Raw genomic sequence first — 24,129 nt, 5'->3', positions numbered from 1 at the left:
TGGTAGCCTGGTAAGCAATTCTGATCTTGGCTGAAAGGGGCACACCTTTAATCCCAGCACTTGGGAGGCAGAGGCAGGCGGGTCTCTTTGAATTTGAGTCTACACAAACTCTGTCTTGAAAACACAAACAAACAAAAATCCTGATCTTTGGTGCTGGAGAGACAGTTCAACTCAGTGGTTAGGAGTCTGTTGCTCTTGTAGATGACTTGGTTCCCGCACCTAGGACCCACAGGACAGCTCATAACCTTCTGTGACTCCAGTTCCAGATTCTCAGATTCCCTCTTTTGGCTTCTTCATGCACTGCATACATGCATAATATGCATAATCATGCATGCAAGCAAAACACTTCAATACATAACATAACATAACATAAATCTTCTTTTAAAAATTGAAGGAAAGCCGGGCAGTGGTGGCACACACCTTTAATCCCAGCACTTGGGAGGCAGAGGCAGGCAGATTTCTGAGTTTGAGGCCAGCCTGGTCTACAGAGAGAATTCCAGGACAGCCAGGGATACACAGAGAAACCCTGTCTCGAAAAACCAAAATAAATAAATAAATAAATAAATAATAAAAAAAAATAAAAATTAAAGGAAAAAAAAATCTTGATCCTGTTCCCTTAGCCCAGCACTTCCTCTGTCGCTGGAGGCTGGGTGGAAGTTGTCTCATTCCGGATGAATCAGGATGACTGAAGAAGGTGTTAGTCCTCTGTGGACTCGAGAAGGAAGCAGGCATAGGTGACCAGATTCCTCTTTCTCTGGAATGTCAGGATCTGTGACAGGCACCCCTCTCAGCATAGGACTGTTTGACAGAGAAAAGGCCAAGTTTCAGTATCCTTTCCTCAGAGACTGTGTCACTGAGGAAAATATAGGAGACTGGGCCAGAATCGGGGCTCCACCAAAGCTCACACAGATCCTCATTTTTCTTTTCCTTTTTTGATTTTATTTCTCTCTCTCTCTCTCTCTCTCTCTCTCTCTCTCTCTCTCTCTCTCTCTCTGATGAATGAGTACACACACCAGAAGAGGTCATTGGATCCCATTACAAATGGTTGTGAGCCACCATGTGGTTGCTGGGAATTGAACTCAGGACCTCTGGAAGAGCAGCCAGTGCTCTTAATTAACCACTGAGACATCTCTCCAGCCCCAGATCCTTATTTTCTTCAGTCCCATTTTACAGATGAACCAATGAAAGATGAGAATGAAGGTGGAGGCAGCAAGCGCTTTGCTGACCCCAGGTCTCTGGATGACAAATGTTATCTATGTATCTTCTATTTACATGGTCCCATGGCTTAAAGAGGCTCAGTACTGTCCTGGGCTGAGAGACAACTGGAGGTTGGGATCCCAGGTTCCCCTCCAGCCCCTAGAGCTGTGTTCTTTCTGCTTCATCATCCTGTACCAGGTAGAAAAACTGCTTTGGGGAAACAAGTTTGGCAAAGGAGAGAAGAAAGGAGGAGGGAGCTGGAACCCTGCGGGTAACTGCAGAGAATGGGGTCGATGTGCAGATGAAAGAATTGGGACCCCGGGGTCCCCAGCTGGCTGGGACCAGCCCTTCACACTGCCAGGCCCAGGCCTGAGGCTGCAGGCTGCCAGTGTTCTAGCAAGACCCCTGGAGAGCCCGGAATCAAATATTCCTCCTCCCCTGCTCAGGCAGCCTTATTGCCATTGACAGTAAATGTATTGCTGTAATCTTTTCTCATTTTGCCAGGATGGGCTCCATTCTGACCTCCCTCCCAGCCTTGAAGGCTTCACAGAGGTGGGAGGGGTGGAGGAAGGAACAGACAGAAAGAGGTGGGAGAGTGGGGAGGGTTAGGCTGCCAGTGGGGTAGCTGCAGCGACTCCAGACTTGACATGTCCTCCTCCATCAAGTGCTCAAAGTTCCTAGACGTGTGAGGGGTGGGGGGCCCTAGGGAAAGCCTGTCCCTCAACCCAAGGGTCTCCCTGTGGATTCATGGTAGGGAATGAGGAAGCAAAGCATGAGACTGCAGGGCCACGGACTTCTGCAGAGCATTGCATGGTGTGTGTGTGTGTGTGTGTGTGTGTGTGTGTGTGTGTGTGTAAGGGATGGTATTCCTGCAGGCCTGTCTGTGCCACTGCCCTTTGCTGCCAGGGAAGCTGGCCAAATACATGTATTTGTCTGTCCCTCCTTTGTCTGTCTCTCCTTTGTCTGTCTCTCCTGGTCTCTGCTGAGAAACCCATAGCTGGCAAAACACAGTGCGGCATTCTATGAGGGTCAGATGTGCAAGAGGATGAGACAGTCTTGAGGGCAGATAGCCTGGGAGATAAAGATGGTATCTGAAGCCCTGATAAAGAGTGGAGAGAGGCAACAGGGAGCTGGGCTGGGTGTGGTGGTGCACACCTTTAATCCTGGCACTTGGGAGGCAGAGGCAAGTGGATCTATTTAAGTTTGAGGCCTGCAGGATCTGCAGAATAAGTTCCAGTTCATCCAGGAGTACACAGTAAGACCCTGTCTCAAAAAAAAAAAAAAAAAAAAAAAAATCCAAACCAAACAAAACAAACAGTAACAAACCCCAAGGTGTGGGGGCTAGTCAGAATGATTGTGGGGAGACACTTGTAGCTCAGAGGAAGCAGAAGTGGGGTGCTGGTGGTGTATGAGACAGCAAGAGCAGGTGAGCAAGATGTGGTCATAGACAGAGGTGTGGTAACAACTCCAGAGCAGAGAGGGGCAAGCCGTGTCATAGGCTATGTTGAGAAACTGGAGGTGGGGTGGTTGCGGATAGGTCTAGAGTTTTCATCTGTTCTGCTACAATTAATCCTGAGCTTGTGTGTGTGCGTGAATAACTGTTTGCTCAGGGAAGTGTAGCGTCCTGTCCATCTTTTTATGGATCTTTAGGTTGAAATGGATTGCTTTTTGCATTCTGTTAGTTCTCTGGAATAGGTAGGGCCTCAGCTTCTGTGGGGTGGGATATGTATAAATGGATACACACCAAATTCTCTCTATAAAGTCCTCTGCCCCTTCCAAAAGAAACCCTTGATGTACTGGCTGGGCTGGATCAGAACCTGCAGAGTTCAGCAGAGAGCAGGGAGGGGGTGGGTCCCTCTGGCTATAAACTGCTGCCTCTTATTGCCAGGCAAGCGTGTTATTCACCTGCAGAAAGGCTTCCCTGCCTTGTTACACAGCCTTCTATTTCCCATCCTTCCTTTTTTCTCTTCTCTCAGATCTGTCCCTCTCTCACCCCCTTGTACCATTGTTTTTCTGTTATGTAGTTCTGGCTATTCTGGAACTGGATCAGGCTGGCCTGGAACTCACAGAGATTCACTTGCCTTTGCCTCTCAAGTGCTGGGATTAAAGGCTGCCATACCTTTCTTGATACTCTATCTGAAGATAGCTGAGATAGACTTAGAGAGGCTCTGTGTCTCTGGAGTCCGATCAGACAAAGGAAGGCATGGAGATACAAAGTAATATGTGATAGCCGGAGCAGGGTTGTAGCTCATTCCATACAATGCTTCTTTGCCGAGGCCCCTGGGGTCCATGCCCAGCAAGGCATAAGATGGGGTGGGGTAAATTATTCTTGGCTTCCTGGTAAGTTCAAGGACAACCCGAATTACGTAAAACTGTGTTAAACCAAACCAAAACACCAGCTAATATTCTTGGAGCACAGTGTGTGCCTAGCTCTGTGCTGAGTTTTGTAAATAGTTTGATCTCATCCCTCCAACAGCCTTTATCATTTATTTGATAACATCACAGTTATTTAATCAGGGAATCCCAGGAAGTACGCTTAACTAGTTTGACCTGGTATTAAGGTGTCTCACATCACTCGGTGAAAATCATTTCCAGTCTTGTCCCCAGACTTCCAGGGCCTTGCATCTCAGTTACACTGCATGGATTCCCCATTTCTCTCCACATGTCTGCTTGCTTCAGTTTCTGCCTGCTGGGTTGGAATCTGCCCACGCTTCGGACATCAATCTCAGCATATCTGCCTTAGTTCGCCAGCCCAGAACAGAGTCTTCAGCTTGGTGCTGTTTGGCCCCAGGCCTCCACCCTCGCCACCATATGTGTGCAAGGTGAACCCCTTCCTTGGGCAGGAGAGCTCACAGCCAGACTGGGGGGCTCGGGTGCGGGGAATGGTGGTGCCGAGGCCCTTGAGTAGAAGAGGTTCAATTTGTATTTCTAGAAAGAGGCTGAGAGCAGAGAAGGAACTGGAAGACACAGCAGGGTGGGGCAGGCAAGGTGAAAAGACAAAAGCGCCCAGTGAGTCGGGTGACAAGGGTGACAACGCCTCTGTCTCAGGCTCTCGGGCAGGGAGGGGTGAAGCTGCGGGCAAGGGTCCTAGTGTTCGTGCTCCAACAGGAATGACTCGCCCCACGACGGCGCATTCCGGCACACTGAAGCCCTCTTACACAGACTTAGCCAGCCTCCACCTGCATCCGGGCACTCGAAACCACTGCGTCTCCAGAGGCCTGACACCGAAGAACCAGGTTAAAAGCCAGCGCCTCCCGTAAGTGGCAAAGCTAGGATCGAACCCTAGGCTTCCTGGAATCGGAGCCTTTGCTTTTCCGGATTCAAGTGGAGCCCAGCATACTCCCTATGGACAGAACTCAGTTTGGAGACGGAAGGATTTTAACACCTCTACCCCCATTCGGTACCTGCAAACACACACACACACACACACACACACACACACACACACACACATAGCATTTTTTTTCTCAGCAGCAGTCTGGTGCAGCAGGCAAAAGGGGCTGGGTGAGATGGTGCTTGGCTCCTGGGTTCAGGTGGAGGTGTAGGAGGACAGTGTCTCCATCCTGTTCCAGCTCCACAGTCCCCAGCATCTTTTGGAACGCGTAGATTGGGTGGTGGGGTGGAATACTGCCTCCAGCCAGTAGAGCTCAACTCACCCGCACTTTTATTGGGGCTGCCTACCATGCCAAATGTAGCAGTAAATCAAAGGAGTCCTACTGCGGTTTTTCTGAAGCTGATGGTGTGGCCAGCAAGGTGAGAGACATGTACTGAGCACTTACTTTGTACTGGGACATGTGCTTAATTTTACAAGGACGTGTGAGTATTCCTCTGCAAGACCAAGAGACAGTATTTCCACTTATAGACGGCTGAGCCAAAGCACAGTTAGAACGCAGAAGGCCATATAAAAGTAGCTAGAAGAATCAGAAAAAGATGAGGTAACTCACGGGGGGGGGGGGGGGGGGGGAGAGCTAGTGCTTATAGCAAAAGACTCCTTTGAAGAAAGCAGTTAAAAAAAAATTCAAGCTGCCCAAAGGACAGATAGGACTTAGTCAAAGGACGTTGGGGAAGGGCTGGAAGAGTGTTTGGAGCAGGTGGAACAGCAAGGGCAAAGCTCTGGATGCTAGGAGTAGCTTAGTGCACTTCCGGACTGTGAGCAGGAGGGAGTCGGGAAGGGCAGCCTAGGGAGCAGGGAAGCTTAGCTTAGGAAGGTAGGGGAGCCATTAAAACCCTGTTTTTTTTTTTTTTTTTTTTTTTTTTTTTTTAAAGGAGAGGTGAAATGATTAATGGTTTTCCGCAAGGAAGAGCCATGGTTAGATCTGCTTAGAGGCTGGTCTTGGTCTCTCAGCCTCCACTCCCTAAGTGCTGGGGTTATGGGTGTGTGCCACCAGGCCCACATAGAACTGCCTTAAAATACCACAGTTGTAAAGCACTCAAGGAAGGGCACAGTTCCTTGGTGGTTAGACTACTGAGGCAGACCAGGCTGGCCTTGAATTTACAGACATCTGTCTGCCTCTGCTGCGCAGGGATTAAAGGCATGTGCCTGGCTCACTGTTTCTAGTAAGCTCTGGCTAGCTAGTATTTTGTCAAGTTGGTGGTAGCCATACTCAGTAATTAGTAAATTCAGGAAGAAAGGGACTCCGACACAGAGAATTAACAAAATAACAACAACAACAACAACAAACCAGAAACATAGGGAGTACACTAGTAGATTAAGCTGAGTTCGCTGTTGAATGTAAATTTAATTTCTGATGTTGGGTCCAGATCTTTAAAAGTTTCAAAGCCTCTGTACCAATACAATGCCAAATTTTAAGTGCCATTTATTAAATGGAATTGTAACACTTCATTTTGCATTTCTGTTTGTTTTCTTGAGCTGTCTTTCCCATTCATAGCTACTGGAAAGCAGAGCCCACATGATCCGTGTTTTTTCCCCTGATTCCTAGCAGAGTGCTTGCTATGAAGTTGGCATACTTACTGTGCATCAAATAGAAGTCTGAATGAATGCGTGAATGAATGGAGGGATAATTATAGCTCAGTAAATATGGTTAAAATGATTGCTGCTCTGTCTCCTGGAATTCTTCCTCTTCTATAGTGAGACCCGAAACTATTCAGTTATTAGTTTCCAAGAGTTCTATTTGCCTGCCTGGGGAAACAGGGAGGCAAGAATACTATGCAATTAGTCAACAGGTCATTAGAATAATTGCAAGAAAGGGAGCCGAGCCGGAGCCTGGAGCGGGAGTCCTAGACGGGCCACGAAACACCGGTGCACTACCCAGCAAAAGTGTGCCCTTAGTCAAAATGGCCGCCTTTCGGCGTCTTGCTAATGTGACGCGCATGCTCATTTTGTTTTGCGCCCGCCCCCTGGCCCTGACACATGCGTCGTCGAGAGTATGATCTCCTCTGTGATTGGCTGGGGCGCGATTTTGAACCGGATCTGGCGGCGCGGTTTCACACTACCGTTAGTGAGGCACGCAGCTGGTGGACAGCATCTCTCCTGGGGCGCGGCGGCCGGAGAGTGAGCGCCGCGGGCCGAACGGGGTTGCGTGTGCGCGGGGCCAGGAGCCTCGGTAAGCCGGTCGAGGCCGCGAGCGGGCGGCGGGAGGAGGGAGAGGCGGCGGGAGGGGGCTGCTCTCGGCGCGGCGCTGTGTGCCAGGTCCGGGGCGTCCTTTTGAGGCGTGGCCCGACGGTGCGGGTGTGGTTCCCTCAAGGTGGTCTTGGCGTGGGAGTGGCCGGGGAGACCCCCATCTTGCCCTTTTCCGAGGAACAGTCTCTTCGGAAGGAGAAGTCAGGTGTTTGAAGAACCTGGCTGCCTCAAGCGGAGAGCCTCTGCCTTCGAGGCTGTCTCCCGCACGGCTAATTAGAACACCCCTAGTTGTGGAGAGTGGGGATGTGGCAAACTCGGAGCCTATCTAGGGTGGTTTTCAGCCCTCCCCCCCCTTTTAATAATTTACTGCCCAACTCTGTCACTGACCTACCTACCGTTCTGTGATTAGCATGTGAAGCCCTTTGGGATGTATTAGTTTATATTAACAGCTTCCACCAACAGAAAAGCTAAGACTGTAATCTGGCAAGCATCAGAAACCCTCCTGAAGCTCCCACCAAAGTGTTTTAGCGTCCCTTGATTTATTTATGACTGTTTGTTCTTAACTATAAAACTTAGGATGATTCTATCACAACATGGTATTTAGGTAACCTGGATTCACGTTCACGAGTCAGGATCACTTAATTTGGCTCAGGAAGGAACACTCATTTCCCTAGGGATGAGAGCTTTGTTTTGTGCCTCAAGAAGAAAGAAAAAGAGGGAGAGACTGGCTGCAGCACTCCCAATAGTGTATTGGAGGGTTATTGGAGTCACTGTTCTTTTTTTTTTTTTTTTTTTTTTTTTTTTTGTTTTTCGAGACAGGGTTTCTCTGTATAGCCCGGGCTGTCCTGGAACTCACTCTGTAGACCAGGCTGGCCTCGAACTCAGAAATCCGCCTGCCTCTGCCTCCCAAGTGCTGGGATTAAAGGCGTGCGCCACCACTGCCCGGCCACTGTTTATCTTTTAAAGTTCTATCAATCTTAAATAAACTGGACTCTGTGTACGTGTGACAGTGTCTTATGTAGCCCAGGCTGGCCTCTTGTAGCCAAGGGTAACCTTGAATTTGTAATCCTCCTGTCCCTGGAGTGCTGGGATTACAGACATTACAGGATAATTTGGAGATGACACATGTGATCCTTTGTCAGTATTTGCTGTGTTGAGGACAGAAACCAGGGGCTTGCCATGCTAGGCAGACATGGTATCAGCTAAGCTACAGGCCAGCACAACTGTACATGTAAATTCAAGTAAGACTGTCTTCTACTAACCCTTAAAAACTGTTGACTGAGGAGGCTGCATGTCAGGCTGCTGGGGTGCAGTGAAGACGGGGAGGGACTCCTGTGCTGTGTGAGACTCAGTGCTGTCTGCTGGCCAGCTTAGCTTCTGGGCTGATGAAAGGTAGTTTTGTTTGTTTGTTTGTTCCTGTTTTTTTCTATTCTGAGACAGGGTTTTTTTGTGTAACAGCCCTGTCTGTCTGTCCAGGAACTCAGAGATCTGCCTTTCCTCTGTGTCTCCCAAGCACTGGGATTCAAGGTGTGTGCCACCATTCCCTGGGGGAAAGGTAATTAATTCAGGGCAAAATTTCATCTGATAGTCAAAAGGAGGTAGCTGGTGTGTTGGTGGTGCTAAAGATCACTCAGATAATTCGGCTGCAGATCTGAGACATTCTAACTCTCCACAAATACACAAGCTCTAATCTTAGCATTATAGTTTTTTGATTCTTTTTTTTTTTTTTTTAGATTTATTTATTCATTATTTATACAGCAGTCTCCTACATATGTTCCCAAAGACCATAAGAGGACACTAGATCTCATTAAAGATGGTTATGAGCCACCATGTGGTTGCTGGGAATTGAACTCAGGACCTCTGGAAGGGCAGTCCATGCTCTTAACCACTGAGCCATCTCTCCATCCCCCTGTTTTTGTTTTTTGAGATAGCTTTATAGAATTATTAACATTGGCTTTTTTCCCATGGGAATTTCAGCTGACAAAAATTTCAGTTCAATATAGTCTTCCTATATTATCTTGGCTGTCTTCCAATCAGGATTCCCCTGCTTCAGCTACCAAGTAGCTGGGCTTACAGAGGTACACACCATGGTCAGTTACTACAGTTTTAGAAAATCTCTGGCAGTATTTAGCAAAAGCCATATATATATATATATATATATATATATATATATATATATATAGTCTTTATCTCCTTATGTGGGGCATGTAGCAGGTTCTTTATATATATATATATATTTTAATTTTATGAACGTTTGGTAATTTGACTGAATGTATATCTGTGTGAGAGTGTCAGATCCCCTGAGAATGGAGTTACAGACAGTTGTGAGCTGCCATGTGGGTGCTGGGAATTGAACTCTTGGTCCTCTGAAACAGCAGCCAGTGTCCTTAACTGCTGAGCCATCTCGACAGCAACCCCCACCCAATAAGGGTTTTTTTTTTGTTTGTTTGCTTGTTTTTTCTTTTAGTTTTTGTTTTGTTTTTGAGACAGGGTTTCTCTGTATAGCCCTGGCTGTCCTGGAATTCACTCTGTAGACCAGGCTGGCCTTGAACTCAGAAATCAGCCTGCCTCTGCCTCCCAAGTGCTGGGATTAAAGGCGTGCGCCACCACCGCCCGGCTCCCAATAAGGTTTTTGTACTATGCTACATTAATAAAAAACCTGTTGCAAGGACTCACCTTGAACCTGAGGAAGAGAACTGCCATGAGGCGGTTCATTCATTCATGAGTGTCAGGTCACCTACCGAGCACTAGGCACTGCTCTAGATACCAGGGGCTCTGCAGAGTCCTTGCTTTCCAGACAGTAAACTAAGTAAACATATTAGGTGGGGACTGAGCAGAACAAACCAGGAGTTACGGAAAAGGCTGAATTTAAAATAGTGTGTTTGGTAGACACTTCACTGAGAAGTAAGTTCCCAGGGTTGGGGAGATAGGGACTGGATGAGATGGGGACCTCTCATGCTAGCGACTGCTGCAGCAGAGGGAAACTGAAAACCTGAGTCCAAGGAGAGTGACTAGACCAGTGGTAGCCCACCAGCTCTTTAGTGCTTGCTTAGTGGACACAAGATGCTAGCACTCAACACTGTGTGCCCTGCTGTGGAGCTCTGATGGAGAGTGATGGGAAAGGGTGGGTGAGGGCCCTGAGGTTTGTGTTGCACAGTTTAAAGGTTGTTCTTTTCTCCAACCCCCAACATTCGTTCACATTGTGAGACAGTGTTTTATGTCTGCCTGAGTTGCAGTCATTAGGAAAAGGCTTCAGTGATTGCTAAGACAGACTTTGGGTAGGCCTCGCAGGAGACAGCAGCGGTATGCTGAACTTACCTATCACACCCAGGTTTCCCTCCCTCCCTCTGGTCTTCACTCATGGTGAGCTGGGAACATTCTGTTTACTCTTACTGCAATTGATTTGCTCATAGGAATGTTTGGGCTCACAGTGGAATTTCTTCTGTCAGTTGGATGGAGCCTCTGATACAGAGCAGAAGCCAGACATTTAGGGAAGTGAATTGTTCTCAAGTGCTTTTGAATGGAAGCACCTTAGTCTGAGCTTGTCTTTGGGAGTATTTGTCTGTGGCTGCAGGAAACCTATACTGTTAATGTCTTGGGAATCTCCAGAACAGCAATGTCTATAATAATGTTTTTCATTAAAATACTTTGCTAGAAAAAAAAAATCAAGCAATCTGTCATTGCTTTGTCTTATGCTATGTAACACTCTTGATGCAGCTAAAAAACCTGATATATAGTTTTCTTAATAATGTTGTTTGTAGACGAGTGTAGATGCTTTTCCCAGGATACCCTGCAGTAAGATCTGTAATAGTCTGTTGTTTTGAAGGACTGTCTGTCTCTTTCCTGGGTGATTGAAATTAAATTGGGGCTCAAAGCAATCATAGCAAGCTGAGAGTCGTTCTCCTGGTGTTGCCAAATTGCTCCCTTAGGAACACTCACAGATGGGGAACGTAACACAGTGACTTCTCCACCTCTGGGGCTCCCCATCAACAGCAGCTGAGACTTTGGGCACCTTTTGTTTAAAGTGCTCTATAAACAAATCCTGTGCTCACAGGGGCCTTTGCAGTGTTGTCCAAAGGCAGCAGCCTCTGCTTGGCAAGTGACAACTGCACACAGCTGAGAGCAGTGCTCGGCAGCGTGAAGGCTTCTGTTTCCTCTCACATCACATCTCCTAGCCGCGCTGCTAAATAATAAAGGGGAGGGGGGATGAAAATGTGGCCCAGCAGGAAAATTAAAGCCATTCTAACCGACACTGAAAAGGCTGAGTGAGTTTCACCTCCCCGCACAATGATTTGAGAGTCAGTAGTGATGCAGTGGGGTGGGTTTGTCATCCATAAATAATTCCTGAGAGTCACTTCTGTAGATGTTAGTAAGACTATACGAGCCCCAGCATATAAAGAGGAGTATATTTTACTAAACCAAGTTTTGATTCTCCTAAGCAAACCTATATTAAAGGAGGGAAAACCAGCTTTCCTCAGAAGCAAGAGCTTCAACAAGAGCAGCTCGTTTGACAGAAGTTTGCAGTCATTTTGGTCTGGTCCTAGCTGACGTCTGTATTCACACGTGGCTGTGCTTTATGTGACTGTTAGGATTTGCAGGTGTCTGAGAAAATCTGCAGCATATATACTACAGTGCTTTTTAACATTTTAGTATGTTAGGGTGGAAAGAAAACAGACACCTAGGTGTCACAGGGCACTCAGTGTTTAGTCATTTCAGGTTTCTGAACCTTTAAGTTGTCTGTAAAATGGCAGCTTAGTTAATTAGATTCACATGAGGAAAAAATGTGAAATGTCAAGTTTACTACTCAATTCACAGCAAAGGCATATATTAAACATTATGTAGTAGTATTTTAAAAAATAGTCTGTGCTTCTGAATTTAGTGGAGCCTCATGTGGAGACAGTCTAGACAACTTAGAGGAAATTACCAGAGTTGTGAATCACTCTTCCAGAATCTAATTAACAGCTATCAGACCTGGAACCACACCGAGACCCACTCCTGTTTACATTATAACATTTTCACCTACATTTGCATTCTCTTGTGAGGCAGGTAGTGTCCTTTCTACTCTATAGATGGTCTCAGAAGTTACTGACCAAAAGTAAATCCATCTGCATGGATAGGGTCCTAGGCTTCACTGGCCAGCCTCTATTCATAATGATGCTGAGGTGGTGTGACAGAAGTATTGTGTGTGTCTATTTGTGTCTAGGCACCACATTAAATACTATGTGCTTGTGTATTTTAACACCATGGCTGCAAATGCAAGATTTCTGTCCTCAAATTTAGTAAAGTTAAACCTGTGTGTCTGAATAGCACCTGATAGACTATGGGGGATTGGCTGGGGGATGTTGGAGGCAGGAAGGACAGACAGTTCAGGCAGTAAGTCAATCCAACTGAGTGGTGACAATTGTGTGGGATGAGGAGGCTCTGACCCATATATGAGAAAAATCCACAAAAAAAGGAAGAAACCATAGATATTTCTGAAATTTGGAACTGAATGATTAGAAGGATAATAAAAATAGGGAGATAAAAAATGGGAGTCAGAGCCAGGCCTGGTGGTGTACACCTTTAGTCCTACCACTCAGGAGACAGAGGTAGTTGTATCTTGAGTTCAAGGCCAGGGTGGTCTATAGAGTAAGTTAGGCTACATAATGAGACTCTGTCTAACGAACTAACAGTATCACCCGGGAGTCAATAGGACAGTTGGTGTGCATGAAGGAGAAGGGGGGAAGTCAGCAGGACAGTTGGTGTGCATGCAGGAGAAGGGAGAAAGTCAGCAGGACAGTTGTGCATGCAGGAGAAGGGAGGAAGTCAGCAGGACATTTGCATGCAGGAGAAGGGAGAAAGTCAGCAGGACAGTTGGTGTGCATGCAGGAGAAGGGAGAAAGTCAGCAGGACAGTTGGTGTGCATGCAGGAGAAGGGAGAAAGTCAGCAGGACAGTTGATGTGCATGCAGGAGAAGGGAGAATGGTGTCAGAGAAGTGCCTTGAGAACCACAGCAGTTTAGTTAGAGAGACAGCTCTAGAGAGGGACTGGTGTGATTAGCTGTCAGAGCCTGGGTAGCGGCTGAGTAGCGTAGTTGGATGAATTCAGAGAATTTGAGGGATTAATTTAGGTAATGTTTGGCACTAGGACGGATACCTGGACTGCTGGTAAACCTGAGGAACTGACAGGAGCTAAGAATTGCCTCTCTGCTTACAATAGAGCATTAGGATTTAAAATAACCATCTCCTAGGTACATAGCCATCACAGAGACCAGTGTGAGACTATATGACAGCTCCTATGGTGCAGTGTATCGTGTAAATCTGTGGTTTTGGAATCAGGTTTGTTTTCAAGAGATTACTGCTTTCTTTAGCTGGGCAGTGTGGCTCATGCCTTATAATGTCAGCAGTTGGGAGGCTGATGTAGGAATGCAATGGGTTCAAAGCCAGCCTGGGCTGTCTCGAAACAGCCTTTTCCTCAAAACCAAACCACAGAACCACAGTAAACCAACCCTTGAGTAAGCGGAGAGCAGAGTGATAGTGAGCTAAAGAAGCCGAGGGAAAGTGGGGATTCTGTTTTTATTTCTGCAGCCGTAATGAAATACCTTAAACTGGGTCTTTATGTATGAAGAACAGACATTTATTTTGTGTGTGTACACAGATACCAGGTCAGCGTCCAGTAGTGTTCCTTGGGAAGCTGTCCACCGTAGGCTTTTTGCCTTGTTTGAGATAAGGTCTTACTATGTGTATCCAGGCTGGCTTTAACTCACAGAGACCTGACTGCCTCTGCCTTCCCAGTGCTGGGATTAAATGACAGAGGGGAAGTCATGTCACCACACCTGCCCAGTGTCTTGTCTTTTGAGATGGAGTCTCACTGAGACCTGGTCGTGTGCTCTAAGGATCCTTCTGTTGCTTCCCCAGGGCTAAAATCATAAGTATACATCACCTGCCCAGCTTAAGAGTCTGTTTTCTTTTTCATTCTGTGTGTGGTAGCGTTGTTAAGCTTTGCAGGAGGGTCCCTATCCTCTGAGCCGTGGGCTGAGGATCAGACTTGGGTCCTCATGCTCCTACAGCAAGTATAACATGGGTGGAGCTCTCTCTTTAAAGTTTAGAAAGTCCAAGATGAAAGTGCCATGAGATGCTTGGTCAGGATTTCCTTTGTCTCTGTGGTGACGCCTTTTTGTGATCTCCTGTGGCAGAAGAGCAACAGGGCCACCGAGTCCTTTAGGCCCCTTTCCCAGGGCACCCCAGTCCCTTGACATCTCAGTTCTGCTTCAGAGGGGGTTCAGCTTCAGCATGCATTGTGGAGGGCACAGCAGAGAGGGTCAGGTCTTACTGTCATTTAAGACACATTTTTGGTGGTGGTTTTGAGATGAGGTCTTGTCATTATACTCCCCACCCCCCCACCCCCCGGCCTGGAGCTTGTGACCATCCTGCTTTTATCTCTAGTACTTTTTAGTACACAGTACCAGTGGTAGCCTGCTTGAAAATACGTTTTTGCCTGCTGTGGTGGTGTACACCTTTAATTCCAGAAACAGGCAGATCTCTGGGTTGCAGGCCAGATCTCAAAAACAAGAAAAGCCCCTTCCCCCAGTTTCATGGTTGCCACAGAAACTGCTTGTCTGAGTCCCTTAGCAGAAGTTTTCTTGTTCTGAACTGCAGGACACATTTACAGTGTTGAGGCAGAAGCAGGGTTCACTTAGGATTTTGAGGTAGAAGAGATCAATACCCCGTGTTGAAGCTGCTAGCTAGTAGCCTCCGTGTTTACTGGCACCAGAGGAGATGGTTGTGTGAATCGATGCTGAGTGTGCTGCCCTGCAGCACCTGCTTGTGGGTTTGTTAAGTCTGTGGACCTTGTGCCTTCCTTCCAAGTGTCTTCCTGCCGGCCTTAACACCACTCTCACTCTCTGATGCAGTGCTTAGTTGCCTGGAACCAGATCCGTTGCCATTTGAAGAGCATGGTTCCACCCCTGTTCAGGTTACACTGCAGACAAGCTTGGAACTGGTAGAATTTATTTCATTTTATTTGCTATTATAGCCGTTGTTTCGTAACTACAAATGAATATTTCTGTAGTGTTTAATACAAAATATTTTTATGCTCACACATTCCTTTGTTCTTTGTGGAGTTTAATTCTTTGTTTCTTTTCCTTTTTCCATTTCTTAGTGTCATAGCTTGCAGTACAGTCTTACAAACATTTACAAAATTACTAAAAATTCAAAATAGAGCTCTGAAACCATTTTTAGATAAACTGGTGACCTAGACAGAGTATGGGGGTGAGAAAAGCATGAGAATCCTCTAATGTGTTTCTAAGAATATTTTATTTTTGAGTGAAATTTGACTCTTTTTTTCTTGATAATTTTTGTCATATTCAGTAAATGTCTTTCTTGACCACTAAATGAACTTTTTCCTAATCCATTTCTGATTGGAGTCTGTTTGGTGCAAAGCTGCTTGGAAGGCCTGAGTTTTTAATGTAATATTTATCAGGTCTTTGGAAGGAAGCACAAAGCCTGAAATTCCCTGTACAGAGCACACTACAAATGGTTTTCCCTTTGCCCTTGTCGCTGTGAAGGTGGTGTATTGTCTCTCTGATGCCAGAGTGGTATAACATAATCTTTTGCCTATACTTAGTATAAATTTATTAGACACAGTCCCTGCATGCAGTCCAACAGAGAGCCCGCACTACAGAAATAATTCTTGTGCTGCTGAGCTGGCAGTTTCCCTACTTAATCACTGTGTGATGTCACCTGTGCCATTGGTGAGAAATGTGCTGACCATGTCCTGCCTTTGAAGAGACAGTTGTGACAGGATATTAGCCAGAAGTGAAATTAAAAATAAACATTTTAAGTTACATTATAGGTTTTCAAAGTCTGAAAGATTAAAGTAACAAAAGAATGTTAAGTTAGATTTGAAGAAGCAAATTTTGTGGTATTATAATCCACTGACATGCTCATTCCTACCGAAGGCAGTTAGCACCAGCATCTTTGTGAGGAGTAAGGGACTTGCATAGAAGTAGACAGGGAAGGCAGATGTCCTCAGTGGTTTCCAGTGATTTTCTAGTTTATAAGTGAATCTTTGGTTTTGGTTCAAGACAGGATTTCTCTGTCTCTTGGAACTCACTCTGTAGACCAGGCTGGCCCCAAACTCAAATCTACCTGCCTTTGCGTCTCAAGACTAAATCTAAAGGTGTTTGCCACCACAACCTGGCTTCATAAGTGAGTCTTTTATTGTAGCTTTGATCTGCATTTGCTTGTAATCTCAGCATATGGAAGGCTGAGGCAAGGAGATTGGGAGATTCAAGGGCAGCCTGGGCAACACAGTAAGACATTGTCTTAAAAAATAAGCAAACTGGTGATGACACATACCTTTAATAGGCAGATGCCTTAAATGAGAGAGAGAGAGAGAGAGAGAGAGAGAGAGAGAGAGAGAGAGAGAGAGAGAGATGGATTTACTAGATTGATGTTGAATCTTTTGTAAGGGGAGAAAGCAGCTTCCTTAGTATCTATTTGATTTCTTGGCAGAAAGATGGAGACTACAATGGTGAATTTCTGGACTCTGTTTGAGCAGTTTGAGCAGCTTGAGCGCCAGTTGGAGATTATCAATGAAGGAAATGAAACCAGTAAGTCATTCTGAGCTGGGCTGTGGAGGAGGGGGAGGGAGCATGGGGGAGACAAAGTGAAAAGGAAGCCCAGCAGGTCTGGTTTTTATAATGCTGAAGTGTGTTGAAATCTGAAAGCTGGTGTGCTTTCGGGTTCCCTAAAAAAAAAAAAAATGATGGCGACTTATGGCCAAAGCCAAAAGGCAATTGCGGTGTGTTCTGTGTGTTGGGTGCCCATGGAAGCCAGAAGAGCACAGGGGAGCCCCTGGAGCTGCAGTTACTGCATGTTGTGAGCACCCAATATGTGTGCTAGGATGCTCACTCAGGTCACTCTACTCTGAACTATTGTTCATGATTTTAATGAACTTTACCTAATTAGCTCGTGCTCGTTCTCTCTCTCTTCTTTATGGGTGTCTTTTAATTACCAATTTCTTTTTCTTTTTTTTTTTTTTTTTTGGTTTTTTGAGACAGGGTTTCTAGGGTTTCTCTGTGTAGCCCTGGCTGTCCTGGAACTCACTAGGTAGACCAGGCTGGCCTCGAACTCAGAAATCTGCCTGCCTCTGCCTCCCAAGTGCTGGGATTAAAGGCGTGTGCCACCACCGTCCGGCTAATTACCAATTTCTTAGAAATTATCAATTTCTTCATGGTGTATTCCATGAAGTGGGAAAAATCTGGATTTCTCAGATGTAGCCCAGACAGTTGAAGTCAAGTCCTCTTGCCTCAGCCTCCTGACTACAAGCACAAAGCCACCTCATGCAGCTCTGTTCTTCGTCGTATCATACAGGCAGGGCTCCAGTTCACTAAGTAGCCCAGGCTTACCTTAAAAAGCTCTGTTCTCCCTGCCTCAGTCTCCCAATCTTGGCTGTCCTGGAACTTTCCGTATAGATCAGATCAGGCTGGCTTTGAATGTACAGAGATCTGGGTGACTCTACCTCAATCCCCAAGTGCTGAGACTAAAGGTATGCACCACCATACTTGGCTGTAATTTTTTGTCTTTTTTTTTTTTTTAATTTTTAAAAAACTTTTATGTGTATTGGTGTTTTGACTGCGTACATGTCTGTGTAAGGATGTTGGATCCCCTGAGAATGGAGTTACAGACAGTTGTGAGCTGCCATGTAGGTGCTGGAAATTGAACTTAGGACTCTGGAAGAGCAGCCAGTGCTCTTAACCACTGAGCCATCTCTCTAGCCCTAATTTTTGATGCTTGATACTTACTTTGCCTAAGATAACTTTCATTCTATCTTATTTTGCTAAAATTAATCTGCTGCTAATGTACATTCCCTTATGGCCCACCCACCCTTTCCCCTTCCTCCCTCCCTCCCTCCCTCCCTCCCCCCCCCCCCCCTCCTCCTTCTTCTTCTTTTTTTTTTTTTTGTTTTTTTTTTTTTGTTTTGTTTTTGTTTTGTTTTGTTTTTCGAGACAGGGTTTTTCTGTATAGCCTTGGCTGTCCTGTCCCTCCCTCCTTCTTTCTTTTTTCCTTTTTCTCTCTTTCTTTCTGTCTGTCTTTCTTTCTTTCTTTCTTTCTTTCTTTCTTTCTTTCTTTCTTTCTTTCTGGTTTTTCGAGACAGGGTTTCTCTGTGTCACCCTGGCTGTCCTGGAACTCACTTTGTAGACCAGACTGTCCTCAAACTCAGAGATTTGCCTGCCTCTACCTCCCGAATGCTGGGATTAAAGGTGTGTGCCACCATGGACCTGGCTCAGTTTCTTTTGAATGAGTTTGTATACTAAGTTGGAAGTTTAGTCACATTAAAATTGCTTGTATGTTGTATATTTCTGTACATGGTCTAAATTTGTATAGGAAAAATGCCTTCACTACCTAAAATTCCCATAAATCTGGTAGCTTCATGTGGATGTCGCTCAGTGTCATCCTGTATGGTGTTGGTGGAGACTGATGCTCAGAGATAGGCTGAGGTTCATTCAGGAGTTGTAAGGCAGTTGCATAAACACTCTAGGACAGTCTTTGCCAACTGCAGGAGATAAAGTGAATGCTGCCGGTGTCTTGCTTTGAGGTGCTTCATGCTGCTTAGGAGTGCTGTCTACTCAGACGTTTGCACAGAGTCCCCATTCTGCCACCAGTGACTTTCCAAGAGCCAGTGCTATCATTTCTGCTCTTACGCTGGAGTGCTCACTTACCCTTCAGGGCATGTTAAACAGCAAAGCACTGGCTCTTTACTTCCTGATCAATATGTGTGTAATTATCACTGAGTGGAGTTATAGGCCTTAGATATCTATAATATTAGTCCACATCTACCAGAGCATATTCAAGCAGTTACACCTGAATTTGCCGTTTAACTCTGGCTCACCAATATGTGACTGTGAAGGAGGAGGGTTTTTTTTGTTTTATGTGACTGTCCTGGTGTGTGACAGCTATCCCAAAGGTATCCCTCTTTGATTGCCTTCTGTTCAGGAGCTTTCAGCATTGGTGACCTCTGGAGCCAGGTGACTAATGAGTCACATATTCCATAGCAGATGCCCTGGTTAGGCCAAAAGTACATAGCCTCTTGGATGAGGAACTGCTTTCTACTCCGCTGTTGTCCAAAGTGGAGGCTGGGCCTTGTTCCCTGGGATGAAGTAACTGTAGGCCCTATTATTTGACCAGCTGTGTCTTTGCTACTTGGCTTGTTGACGTTTTTACCTGTCCTCAGTTGAATTCATCCAGGTTGTGAAGGACTTCGAGGACTTCCGAAAGAAATATCAAAGAATCAACCAGGAGCTGGAGAAAGTCAAAGATCTGTTGCTGAAAGCAGAGACTGGGCGGAGCACTCTGGACATTAAGCTGAAGCATGCCCGGAATCAAGTGGATGTGGAGATCAAACGAAGACAGAGAGCTGAGGCAGAATGCGCAAAGCTGGTGTGTATTGCTTTGTATATCAGACTGGCAATAGGGGTGGGAAGACATTGTCTGAGAATGTTTCCACGTAACATATAGACCAGTTTCTGCTTCTCCATAAAGAGCTCATTTGACATCTTGCCTGTGTTTAGAGATGAAACTGAAGCCTGTGACTTCTGTTTTTTAGTTTGAAATTAAAATTTATTTTCTCCTTTAGGCTTGAAACTGTTTTTCACTAGACAGGTTTCAAATGAGAGTTTAAGGAATTAAAACAAAGCAGCTAAAGATGTAGTGCAGTTGGTAAAATATTTGCCTGGCTTGCACAGAGCCCTGGACTCCATCTAGCACTACGTTTTTGTTTGTTTGTTTGTTTGTTTTAGAATTAAAATGAGAATAAAAAGGAAATTCTAGAATACTTATCTAATACAACTTATTTGCTATTCTGTAGGGGTGTGTATATGTGTCTTTTGAGATAGGATTCATATAATCCCTGATGGCTTTAAACTCAGGGGTGATCCTTCTCCCTCTACTTCCTGAATAATGGGTTTAGAGGTGCATCCACCATGCCCAACCTATATTGTTTATTATAAATTTGAAGTACATTGTCCTCCTTTTATGAATTGGTGGCACTGGCCCTTTGTCATCACGGCTCTCTAGTCCAGGGTTAAGGGCTGGATGTAGTGATGTCCGCTGAGCAGTGTGACTGGAACCCAGCACTGTTGTCTCGATGTGTCAGGGTGGGTCATGGTGCAGTGGAACTAATCCATCGTGGCTCAGTGTAGATGCCTCAGGAAGCCCCGACTGTCTGCATTACAGCTTTGTGTCTGTTTTGATGCATTTGTTTTGTCATGTAGAGAAACACGTGACTGCCTTCTCTGATCAACAAAAGAAGCCAATAATTGTTCTGATAAAGACAACACTTTAAGTATTTTTGCCCTGTGAAGCTTACTCTGAATCTCTCATTCTGTGTTACTCTCCTTGGATTAGCAGTTTAATCTAGAGGTGTCATAGGGGAGATCCCCCTGTTCTGTAGGGGTGGCTTTTACTCACCAGAAGCCGGCCACAGTCTGGGCTTGATGTGAATTAATATTCTGTTGTTGTAATGCCTTCCTGAAGGCCCATTTGCATAATGTATTTTAATGTCTTCTGCCTATCCCATAAATTTGAGGTGAAGCTATTTTCTCTGGCTGGTTATGATGTTTTAACTCTGCTTTGGTCTGTAGGAACAACAGATTCAGCTGATTCGAGATATACTCATGTGTGACACATCTGGCAGTATTCAGCTAAGTGAGGAACAAAAATCAGCTCTGGCTTTTCTCAACCGAGGCCAAGCATCCAGTGGCAACGCTGGGAACAATAGGTGGGGACTGCATCTGTTGTTATCTGATCACATGCAGCACAGCTGTCAGAAGTCCCGTTATCTGACCTCTTAAATACACTGCTTCTGGGATGTGTGCTGAACAAGCAGAAAGAGCCGTAGGGGAGGTGGAGGAGGAAGAAGAGGAGGAAGAGGAGGAGGAGGATCAAAAAGCCCACCCCCCCATTTGCTTTCATTGTTTTTTAAGCTTTCCTTATGTTGTTTCACTGTGGGTACAATTTTGATGTTGGTGTTAAATTACACATCAATAACTAAGGACCGAGAAGGTACAAGTGCCTGCTCAGCAAAACTTGCCTTGTTTGTTCTCTGGAGAGCTCTTGTGGCTGCTGGGAGCTAAGGCCAGACAATCATTTTGGTTCCACAGTGTCACTAAAACAGTTTCAGTCAGGCTTTGGATTTAATACTTCCAGCACAATAAATAGGAAGCGGCTTATACCATTGGAGTTACTCGTTTTGTAGGCTGGTTGGTCCATGGGGAACCTTACTTTGTTTGGTTTTGTAAGATAGGGCCTTAGGGTATGGCCTTTCATTGTCCTCCTCCTCACGAATGCTGGGGTTGGAGCTGTGGTGCCACTCTGCCCAGCTCATATGAATGAGTACTTATCTGTGAGGGTAAGCCATGTGTGCAGGGTGCCCGTGAGAACCAGAAGAAGGTACTGAGTTCCTAGAACGAGAGCAGTAGGATATTAAAGCTGCCAAGAAATGAACTTCATCCAATCCTGGAAGAATAGTATATGCTCTTAATCACTGAGCATCTCTCAGCCCCCACCCGACCCCCAACTCAGCCTGTATTTTGAGGCAGCATCTTTCATATGTCAGGCTGGCCTCGAACTGATCCTCTGCCTGAACATTGAAATCATGCAATTACTTGCATGGACCCCTGTCTCCATCTTGAGCTTAATGTCTTCAAAAGCTAGTGCTGGGGCTTGGGGTAGGCCCAGATAACAGAGTCTCAGTTCCCAGCCCCTTACAAACTGGGCCTGGAGTTATACATTTGTGATCCCAGCATTAGGGAAGTTGAAAATCATCTCCTGTGACAAAGGAAGTTCATGGTCAGCCTAGACTAGAGGCCTTGTCGCAGATAAAACAAAACAACAACAAAGCTCAAAAGCCCAATGCTGGCTAATACTCACTTGTAGGTAGCAACAGACACGATTGGAATTAAATTGAACCTTAGCCTGCATCCTTGTAGTACATACCCAGCAAGAAAAGCCCCATGGCCTGGCTGCAATACCCTCTGAGCTGGTCTGCACTTCCGCTGCTCCATGGAGGCCATGGAGACCAGCTCCCTGTGGCTTAGGCTTCGGTTGTGCTGGTCTGTGAGCCCGCCCGCCCACCCACCCACCTACTCACTCCCCCACTCCCCCGCTCGCTTGCTCATATTATCTGACCAGTGGGACTTTCAGGTGCTGGTAGCTTTTATGTTTTATGGTGTTTTGTGTCTAACACTGTTACTGTTTTTAATCCAGACTGTCAACGATTGATGAATCTGGTTCCATTTTATCAGATATCAGCTTTGACAAGACTGATGAGTCACTGGTAATAAACATTTGATTTCTTTAGTTCTCCACTTTTGTTAATGTGCTCCCACAGGAGCATCTCTGCCCTGTCCTGGCCATCCTTTATGAGAGTCGTATTAGTTGATTTGTTACAGATTCTGAGCTAGTAATTTAAAATATAAATCCACACATGCTATAAAATACTGACTTAAATATTTCTGGAGTAAGAATGTGAAATTCAAGATTTGCTTTGAGGTTGAAGGTCTCTGAAGAGTTTCTGGGAGGAACCTGTAGTAACTGATTATATCTTGACTTGTTAAAGCCCCAGAAATTAGCAAGATTGACCAGGCAAGGTGTTTTCCTTTAAATTTTTGGGATAGGGTCTCATGTAGTAGGTGTGGCTGTCCTGGAGCTTGCTATGTAGACACAGGAAAGGCTTGTTTGCTGCTGCTGAGGTGAGTAGATTTGTGTCTTATTTCCAAATTAGTCTGGTTCTTAAGGAAGGCGTAGCCACCCCTCACATCTGTTAGAAGGAAACCACAGCCCGTAACCTCATCCAGGGTGTGATTCACATTTCTGAGCTGAGTACTCTTCTTGGATTATACAATGGTTCGCTGTGTCTAGACTCAGTACCTTTTGTGGGCAGCAGACTTGTGGAATTTCTGTATAAAAAAGGTGATATTTTATATACCTATTGAAATTTTAGTCTTTAATGTTGAGGAGACTGGTACTCCACTGGTAATTTATCATTTCTGTGGAAGGCTGAAACCTTGCAAACAAAACAAAGCATGGGAAATTGTTAGTATTTGGTTTTTTGATGCAAAAGCAGGTAGCAAGTACTTACTACAGGCCTAGGAGTGTTTTTGCTTGTTCAACCAGAGAAGCAGCTGTCCATTTTAAGGTTATAAATATTGGGCAGCCACCTTCTGAAATAAGGAATGATATAGGCCAGGTCTTGGGTATATAATCAAACATCAGGTGAGTTCTGAGGAAAACCTCTGCTCTGTTAACTGTTAAAATTGGAGCTGATCAACCCATCCTGAGATTACTTGACCGTGAATTGGGAAGTGCAGTCCTCTGGAGCCATTGTTTGTTGTTCTCGATGTTTCTAGGAACTGTGTTTTGGGGGTAACCAGGAGTAAGGGAATTATGGGTAGATACTAAACTGAATGCCAGTGATTACAATAACGGAAGTGAAACTAGACTGTGGTAAAAAGCATTCAAGGTAAACTTGCTCTTAGGACCAAGGAAGAGGGCACTGAGGATTATATAAGTTAGGCTGACTTTTTAAGTGACATAGCTGACAGTGACAGTCACTTGAGGAAAGAGTCACATCTAACATGGTCAGTACACTGTCTTCTATTCTCTAAGTTCTAAAACTAATTAGAGAAATAATGAGCAGTAAAGACTGAGGCTCCTGACATGATCACGACAGGAGCTGGCTCTCTGACCTTCCCTGTCCCTGTGGCATTGCTTCCTGATTCTGTTACTGTTGCTTCAATATTTGAAGGAAGCCTGTTAACTTAACTGCAGCTTTGAAACAAATGCCAGAGACCTTCTTAATTTCCCTCTTCTGGGCTCTAAGTTAGGTATTCTGACTTGTTTGCTGTAAATTTATTTGCATAGGATTTATGAGTGACCTAACCAAAGGAAGAGATTAACATGGTCTAATTGCCAACAGGACTGGGATTCTTCTTTGGTGAGGAATTTCAAAATGAAGAAACGAGAAAAGAGGGTATGTATGTTCTTGTTACCTCTCCCCCAGTGGAGCTTGAATGCACGGACCCACACATACTTGGAAAGTACACTCACTGTATCTCGTCACTAAGTGCCAAGATGTCCTTAACTCCTGTGTAAGCAAGCTTTGATTGTGATCTTTCTGCCTCAGCCATCCAGGTGGCTGGAATGTAAGCCTTTGCCATCAGGCTCAGAAGTTTTATATTTTATAAAAAAATAAGAGTGGTTTTTTTGCCTGACATCATGTCCCATACTGTGGTCCTAACACTAAGAAGGCCAAGTCAGGAAGATCATAAATGAGGCCAGCCTGGGCTACTTGTTAACATGAGACCAAGT

The 24,129-nt window shown here is 45.3% G+C and overlaps 1 protein-coding gene across 2 annotated transcripts in view; it reads left to right on the top strand.

Moving 5' to 3' along the window:
* The first annotated feature begins 6,630 nt into the window (after positions 1-6,630).
* The window catches only part of Racgap1 (Rac GTPase activating protein 1), a 30,597-nt gene continuing 13,098 nt past the window's right edge, over positions 6,631-24,129 (top strand). Inside the window, exons 1-6 of one of the 2 annotated variants that reach the window (XM_034517022.2) lie at positions 6,631-6,761; positions 16,273-16,370; positions 18,995-19,200; positions 20,403-20,539; positions 22,027-22,096; positions 23,738-23,791. In XM_034517022.2, the coding sequence (XP_034372913.1) occupies positions 16,277-16,370; positions 18,995-19,200; positions 20,403-20,539; positions 22,027-22,096; positions 23,738-23,791 (561 nt within the window). In that variant the 5' untranslated portion in view covers positions 6,631-6,761; positions 16,273-16,276. The remainder of the gene's footprint in view (positions 6,762-16,272; positions 16,371-18,994; positions 19,201-20,402; positions 20,540-22,026; positions 22,097-23,737; positions 23,792-24,129) is intronic. The other variant, XM_076912074.1, reaches the window with a different exon arrangement.

The sequence above is a fragment of the Arvicanthis niloticus genome, chromosome 13, assembly GCF_011762505.2.
Source record: "Arvicanthis niloticus isolate mArvNil1 chromosome 13, mArvNil1.pat.X, whole genome shotgun sequence".
NCBI classification, from domain to species: domain Eukaryota; kingdom Metazoa; phylum Chordata; class Mammalia; order Rodentia; family Muridae; genus Arvicanthis; species Arvicanthis niloticus.
This window is presented reverse-complemented; position numbering and strand designations above follow the sequence as displayed.